Genomic DNA, 8,658 nt, shown 5'->3' with positions numbered 1-8,658 from the left:
TCCATGTTTATATATATTAATTGAGATTGATATTTACATGATTAAATGTTTCCAACATGTTAAGCAATCAAACTTGTTAAGACTTGATTAATTGAAATATGTTTCATATAGACAATTGACCACCCAAGTTGACCGGTGATTCACGAACGTTAAAATTTGTAAAAACTATATGATGACATATATATGGATATATATATATATATATATAGTTAACATGATACTATGATAAGTAAACATATCATTAAGTATATTAACAATGAACTACCCGAACTTTTCCATGTTTATATATATTAATTGAGATTGATATTTACATGATTAAATGTTTCCAACATGTTAAGCAATCAAACTTGTTAAGACTTGATTAATTGAAATATGTTTCATATAGACAATTGACCACCCAAATTGACCGGTGATTCACGAACGTTAAAACTTGTAAAAACTATATGATGACATATATATGGATATATATATATAGTTAACATGATACTATGATAAGTAAACATATCATTAAGTATATTAACAATGAACTACATATGTAAAAACAAGACTACTAACTTAATGATTTTTAAACGAGACATATATGTAACGATTATCGTTGTAAAGACATTTAATGTATATATATCATATTAAGAGATATTCATACATGATAATATCATGATAATATAATAATTTAAAATCTCATTTGATATTATAAACACTGGGTTAACAACATTTAACAAGATCGTTAACCTAAAGGTTTCAAAACAACACTTACATGTAACGACTAACGATGACTTAACGACTCAGTTAAAATGTATATACATGTAGTGTTTTAATATGTATTTATACACTTTTGAAAGACTTCAATACACTTATCAAAATACTTCTACTTAACAAAAATGCTTACAATTACATCCTCGTTCAGTTTCATCAACAATTCTACTCGTATGCACCCGTATTTGTACTCGTACAATACACAACTTTTAGATGTATGTACTATTGATATATACACTCCAATGATCAGCTCTTAGCAGCCCATGTGAGTCACCTAACACATGTGGGAACCATCATTTGGCAACTAGCATGAAATATCTCATAAAATTACAAAAATATGAGTAATCATTCATGACTTATTTACATGAAAACAAAATTACATATCCTTTATATCTAATCCATACACCAACGACCAAAAACACCTACAAACACTTTCATTCTTCAATTTTCTTCATCTAATTGATCTCTCTCAAGTTCTATCTTCAAGTTCTAAGTGTTCTTCATAAATTCCAAAAGTTCTAGTTTCATAAAATCAAGAATACTTCCAAGATTGCAAGTTTACTTCCAAGTTTTCTAAATCCATTCCAAGTAATCATCCAAGATCAAGAAACCTTTGTTACTTACAGTAGGTTATCTTTCTAATACAAGGTAATAATCATATTCAAACTTTAATTCAATTTCTATAACTATAACAATCTTATTTCGAGTGGAAATCTTACTTGAAATTGTTTTCGTGTCATGATTCTGCTTCAAGAACTTTCAAGCCATCCAAGGATCCTTTGAAGCTAGATCTATTTTTCTCATTTCCAGTAGGTTTATCCAAGGAACTTGAGGTAGTAATGATGTTCATAACATCATTCGATTCATACATATAAAGCTATCTTATTCGAAGGTTTAAACTTGTAATCACTAGAACATAGTTTAGTTAATTCTAAACTTGTTCGCAAATAAAAGTTAATCCTTCTAACTTGACTTTTAAAATCAACTAAACACATGTTCTATATCTATATGATATGCTAACTTAATGATTTAAAACCTGGAAACACGAAAAACACCGTAAAACCGGATTTACTCCGTCGTAGTAACACCGCGGGCTGTTTTGGGTTAGTTAATTAAAAACTATGATAAACTTTGATTTAAAAGTTGTTATTCTGAGAAAATGATTTTTATTATGAACATGAAACTATATCCAAAAATTATGGTTAAACTCAAAGTGGAAGTATGTTTTCTAAAATGGTCATCTAGACGTCGTTCTTTCGACTGAAATGACTACCTTTACAAAAACGACTTGTAACTTATTTTTCCGACTATAAACCTATACTTTTTCTATTTAGATTCATAAAATAGAGTTCAATATGAAACCATAGCAATTTGATTCACTCAAAACGGATTTAAAATGAAGAAGTTATGGGTAAAACAAGATTGGATAATTTTTCTCATTTTAGCTACGTGAAAATTGGTAACAAATCTATTCCAACCATAACTTAATCAACTTGTATTGTATATTATGTAATCTTGAGATACCATAGACACGTATACAATGTTTCGACCTATCATGTCGACACATCTATATATATTTCGGAACAACCATAGACACTCTATATGTGAATGTTGGAGTTAGCTATACAGGGTTGAGGTTGATTCCAAAATATATATAGTTTGAGTTGTGATCAATACTGAGATACGTATACACTGGATCGTGGATTGATTCAAGATAATATTTATCGATTTATTTCTGTACATCTAACTGTGGACAACTAGTTGTAGGTTACTAACGAGGACAGCTGACTTAATAAACTTAAAACATCAAAATATATTAAAAGTGTTGTAAATATATTTTGAACATACTTTGATATATATGTATATATTGTTATAGGTTCGTGAATCAACCAGTGGCCAAGTCTTACTTCCCGACGAAGTAAAAATCTGTGAAAGTGAGTTATAGTCCCACTTTTAAAATCTAATATTTTTGGGATGAGAATACATGCAGGTTTTATAAATGATTTATAAAATAGACACAAGTACGTGAAACTACATTCTATGGTTGAATTATCGAAATCGAATATGCCCCTTTTTATTAAGTCTGGTAATCTAAAAATTAGGGAATAGACACCCTAATTGACGCGAATCCTAAAGATAGATCTATTGGGCGTAACAAACCCCATCCAAAGTACCGGATGCTTTAGTACTTCGAAATTTATATCATATCCGAAGGGTGTCCCGGAATGATGGGGATATTCTTATATATGCATCTTGTTAATGTCGGTTACCAGGTGTTCACCATATAAATGACTTTTATCTCTATGTATGGGATGTGTATTGAAATATGAAATCTTGTGGTCTATTATTATGATTTGATATATAGGTTAAACCTATAACTCACCAACATTTTTGTTGACGTTTTAAGCATGTTTATTCTCAGGTGATTATTAAGAGCTTCCGCTGTCGCATACTTAAATAAGGACGAGATTTGGAGTCCATGCTTGTATGATATTGTGTAAAAACTGCATTCAAGAAACTTAGTTTGTTGTAACATATTTGTATTGTAAACCATTATGTAATGGTCGTGTGTAAACAGGATATTTTAGATTATCATTATTTGATAATCTACGTAAAGCTTTTTAAACCTTTATTGATGAAATAAAGGTTATGGTTTGTTTTAAAATGAATGCAGTCTTTGAAAAACGTCTCATATAGAGGTCAAAACCTCGCAACGAAATCAATTAATATGGAACGTTTTTAATCAATAAGAACGGGACATTTCAATAACAATCCATCCCCCTTAAAGAGATTCCTGTCCTCAAGAATCCTTGAAGATTACAACCTTTTTCCAAGTCTTCTAACAACTTGTTGACAATAACACTACAATCTTGAAATCAGGCCCATGTAAGTTCTCCAACTTGAAGTCAAGCTCCCTACGAAAACTTCTCTCATGAATTGAACAAAAGGATGAATAGCATGTGCATATAGAAGAATTAACACCTTATTTATCAATATCCATGTCTTGAATCAGTGATACAAACTTCTTGTTTTCTTTGTATTGGTAACAAGCTGCAACAATGTTGTATAAACAAGGCATTTTAGATTTCCATTTGGGCCACAAGTGCATCATTTTCTTACTTTTGGATCGATAATTTGAAATCTGACCCAATTCTCTAATTAAGAACAACACTTCACAAGTAATATAAAGGGTTGGGTGCTTAAACGTAGTAGATTATCCATCCTTCGCAATTTTAGTGTCTTCATACCTTGGACCATCACTAACCCATATTTCTATAAGCTCGACTTCGAATCTGTTACGAACCTTTCCAGTGATCACGTTAATTTTCACCAGTTCTTGAGACTTCTCATATTCAGATTGTATTCTCACTTGTTCAATATCAGACTCTGAATGTACAGTAGGACATGATGGACACTTAATTCTTTGAAAATTTTTGTATAGTGCAAGGCAAGAAGTATTAGAATCTGAAGTGTAATGTTTATTCACTCCATACTCCTTCTTTGACATGCTATCCTGCTTGCCTTGATATATATTCCGTGTATGTTCAATGTGTGTAGAATTAGCACATCCTCCCTTACATAAATCTTCATCAGGTAGCTCATCATAGTTATCCACCACTTTAGTCTTTTCACTTCATTACTTGTAACTTCAATTTCTTCAATTTCATTTTTTTCAACAGAAGTTGCAATTGCAGAATCACGAAGCTGACTATCAAAGATTTTAGTCCTACGTTTAACTATCGATATTGTACCTTCTTTCAACAATGCCTCACTCAATTCTTGTTCTGAACACTCTTCATTATCTTCTTTGGCAGTTAAGTGAACTTGTTTTAGTTCCACACTTTTAGCCACCCTTTTCAATTTCGCCTTGTGCTCCCTGATTGTTGTGTACCCCGTAGTTCTAACCCGTTACCTTTGTAAATGAACGACATTTTAAGATCATTAAACTTCCATAGGGTGTCTCCTAAGGTCCTCAACCATTGGATTCCCAATACCATGTCACAACCACCTAAGGAAGTGATAACCATGTTGCTCGCGAAAGTTTGACCATTAAGTTGCCACATAAATCTTTCACATTCACTAGTAGTAGTAATATTGTTGCTTCCGGGTACAATCACTTGCATTGGATCAACCGAATTAAATTGACAACCAAATCGTTTTGCTGAGTTTAGATTCAAAAAATTGTGCGTACTGTTTGAATCAGTCATGATGTGAACCACCTGTTGCTGGACACGTCCAATAACCCTCATTGTTTGAAACGCATTGGTGCCATGTAAAGCATTAAGAGAAAGGTATGGTACTAATGCATTTTTATCTTTCTTATTCTCAATCACTAATTCTTTTTCTTCTTCTTTTACTTTTTTGTCACCAGATTGCACTCCAGACTCATTTTTTCCCAGTATTTCTATCACATACCGTTGTCCACTACACCTATGCCCGGGCACATATCCTTGATCGCAATAGAGGCACAAGTTTTTCGTGAGCTTTTCCTCTAAATCTTTTTGTGTTAACTGCTTTTTGTTAGGACACACATTATTATTTATTTGCACTTTTTTGTGTGGTGTTGTAATGGCACCCACTTTCGTAATAGCTTGTGATGCACTTCCTATGTTAGTTGTAATAGATGACTGATACATAGCATTTAGACAATGAGCCTCTTCATTTGGTCTTGTCAATGAGAAAATTGACGAATACCTTTTCATTACCTCAATCGTATCTTCTTGTACTTTAGCCATACTATATGCATCCATCAACGAATGCGGTTTGAACATGCTAACATTACTTTTGATTTCTGGTTGCAGCCCATTTATAAAGTAACGAATAATTTGATTTTCCTTCAAATCCCCTGTCTTACTTAACACAGTGTTAAACACTTCATAATAGTCTTGAATGGTGCCATTTTGTTTGAGTTTTTCTAAGGTTGACATTTTCTCAAACACCTTGTGTGCACTCTTATTTTCTTTAGAATTTAATTTCTCAACAAACTCAATTACCAACAGAGGTCTACAACCACTTATCATACGTAAATCACAACTCATGTTACTCTTATAAGAACCAGAAAGTTGATTAATTTGATATTTACCTTGGTTTCCTTTGGTCAGTTCTTGCATTCTTTTTTTGGCATGTAAGATGGTAGGCTGTTATTACTTCTATCTTTAAAATTGAACATGCTTAGTTCTTGACTCAACAAGAATTCTTGATTCCTTACAGTTTCTGCTAGTTTCTTGTTTATATTCTTCAAAGAATCACAAAGTTCCTGAATAGATTGCTTCTTAAAATCACCAATTTCTTCCACTTTATTTTCTCGTGTAGCAGTAGCAGAAGTCACCATTATGATAGAAAATGATCAATATCTTCACGAAATTTGTCTCAGGAAAGTGCTCTTGATACCAATTGATACGATCTTTCAGAATTCAAATGAATCGAGAAAGATCTCGAAACAACCTGGAAGCGTCGAAGGAAGAATCAGCTTCGGAATTGAATCGAAATGAACTTTTTAATGATGTTATTCAATTGACAGTTCACAATTACAGAGAATTAGAGAGAGGAAATGTGTTTTCACACAATACAAAATCATAAGCTATTAAATCCCTATCCTACAATCTATTTATATTCACTAACTGATCTTATAGTTGTCACGTGCTACACATGTGATCAATAGTAAAAGGATCATAACAGTTGCAATAGAAAACTACTAACATCACAAATATATACCCGCATAATGAAAATGTAGAACGATTTATCGTCACCAAGTAGCCCATAAGCCATTGGATTTGTTCAACAGACTTACAAAATATTCATAAATGTCAAAATCCGAATAAAATATTCATAAATATGTAAATTACAGAAACAACTAATATCAACATCATAACATAATTTAAGCTTGTAAAAGGCATCTATTCCGCTGGATTGGTACAATAGGGAATTTTAAAGTACACTGCGGCACCTATTACGAAAATGCCACGACTTTGACTAATCATTGTTATAAAAGTCGGTTGAGTCGGCCGATGTGTTGGTTTGGGGACTAGCCTATCCCGTTTCACGCCAAAAAAAAAGCCTAAAAGGTTAGCAACGCTAAAAAATCGGGTTAAAGTCAAGTATGAGTTGGTCAAAAGTCAAAGTTAGGTTTCTAATATTTTCTTAAAATTATAATTTGTACCCTGTATCTATGTTTGAAATATTCATGGCCATTGTATATATGTTTAATTTATTTGGTACTAAAAGTCAACGTTTCGTTCCCAGCTCCCCTGTCGGTTCAACTATACAATATTCTAATTGTGGTAAATGGTTGTCACTTCTAATTTGATCAAGTTACTGTAGAACCGTTTGTTCGTTTTCCAAATGGGTCGACCCAACAGGTTAGCCGACCCGGTACTGTAGCTTTTTCCTTCTTTTTTTAAAACTAAAATTAATAACTAAAAACATTAACACCGTAAAATATTAATAACTAAAAATATTAACAAACAACTAATTCTATCAATAATCTCCGCACCACGGCGACTTCCGGCAACAACCAACCTCGGTAACTGCCACCATCACCCAGATCTCTAAACCTACAACAGATGGCCATTAATTAAATCGTATTATATTTATTTGTCAGAAGCAGTAAGTGAACTTTTAGCCACCACCGTTAACCACCAGTGACGAAAAGCGATCATCAACACCAAAAATTACTTTCAGCCAACGAACCACCACATAAACCTCCCACAACCACACTCTTACTACCGCCGTCAGACACCACAATTAAACACCACTTTTGTTATTTAAAAACACTAAAACAAGGTGATCGGAGTTCATACATTTAGCTTCATTAAAAAACAAACAGAGCAACAACTACCGGTGGCGTTGACGCTTACCTGCGGCGGAGGAGGATTTGTGTCGATCGAAGTTAAGAGCTGTGACAGGGGTTGGGAGGGGCTGAGGTTGCTGGGGATAAGCGGCGAAGATTGGCAGGGATTGGCGGCGGAGATTGGCGGGGATGGGCGGCGGAGATTTGGATGGGTGATGCTTGAGATCTGAATCTGATTTGAGGGGAATAAAAAATGATACTGACTTTTTAGCCCTTTACCACATGGTACGAAATATGGCCCAAGACCTAAGGAAACAAGCCCAAATACATCAACCTTTAACATCTATGTAACTAACATGTAACTAACAATCTATATAACCAATGTGTGTATACACCTATCGACCTTTAACATCTATGTAAATATCCTTAAATAAGATTATTTATGTAAATATCATTTTGTAAATGTAATTAGGTATTATACTTAACAATGTCTTTAACGATAATTGCATAATCATTATTTAAAATTGTATAGTCAAATTGTCTCGTCATTATTTAAAATTGTATATACTATTTTTTTAAAGTTCGAAAACAATTTGAGATTGAAAACAAAAAATTTATTGTGATCCGCGGTGAAGCGAAGACCACGAAAACTAGCCAATTTGTGTGATTCGATTGTGGATAATAATAACATGGACGTGGTGATGATGATAATATAATGACTTGAACAAGATCATAAGCAATAATTTAATCCGTAGGATCAAGAAGGCTTGCGAGAGAATAAGGCTTGTATGTGTAAGATACGCCATAAGAGTGTGAGTGTGTGTGTGTGTGTGTGACTGATTAGATTTAAATGACTAAGGGTTGGATATGTGATTTTTATACTCCTTACCCCATATCCATAATATTCTTATTCCCGTCACCAAATTCTCCTCTTATTATCGGGAATAAGAAGGTAGCTTGGTGTTGAGATTCATAGTCGTTACTGTTTCAGGATAACGTTGTTTGTTTCACGAAGTACAGAGTAATAAACAAAGTTTAATTTATAAATTATTTATTATTTATAATTTATAATTTATACATATATATATGTATATAAATAAATTATTAATGTCTAT

General features: G+C 32.8%; 1 protein-coding gene across 1 annotated transcript; it reads right to left on the bottom strand.

Moving 5' to 3' along the window:
* Window positions 1–3,528: 3,528 nt before the first annotated feature.
* Window positions 3,529–6,545, bottom strand: LOC139862377 (uncharacterized). The gene is made up of 2 exons (XM_071850971.1): window positions 6,469–6,545; window positions 3,529–6,198 (listed from the first exon to the last, which is right to left on the bottom strand). The coding sequence occupies exon 2, from the start codon at window positions 5,862–5,864 to the stop codon at window positions 4,611–4,613; it is 1,254 nt and encodes a 417-aa protein (XP_071707072.1). The 5' UTR covers window positions 5,865–6,198; window positions 6,469–6,545; the 3' UTR covers window positions 3,529–4,610.
* Window positions 6,546–8,658: the final 2,113 nt, after the last annotated feature.

This window comes from Rutidosis leptorrhynchoides, chromosome 8 (genome assembly GCF_046630445.1).
Source record: "Rutidosis leptorrhynchoides isolate AG116_Rl617_1_P2 chromosome 8, CSIRO_AGI_Rlap_v1, whole genome shotgun sequence".
NCBI classification, from domain to species: domain Eukaryota; kingdom Viridiplantae; phylum Streptophyta; class Magnoliopsida; order Asterales; family Asteraceae; genus Rutidosis; species Rutidosis leptorrhynchoides.
Note: the sequence above shows the minus strand (reverse complement) of the source record. Positions and strands in the feature narration are given on the sequence as shown.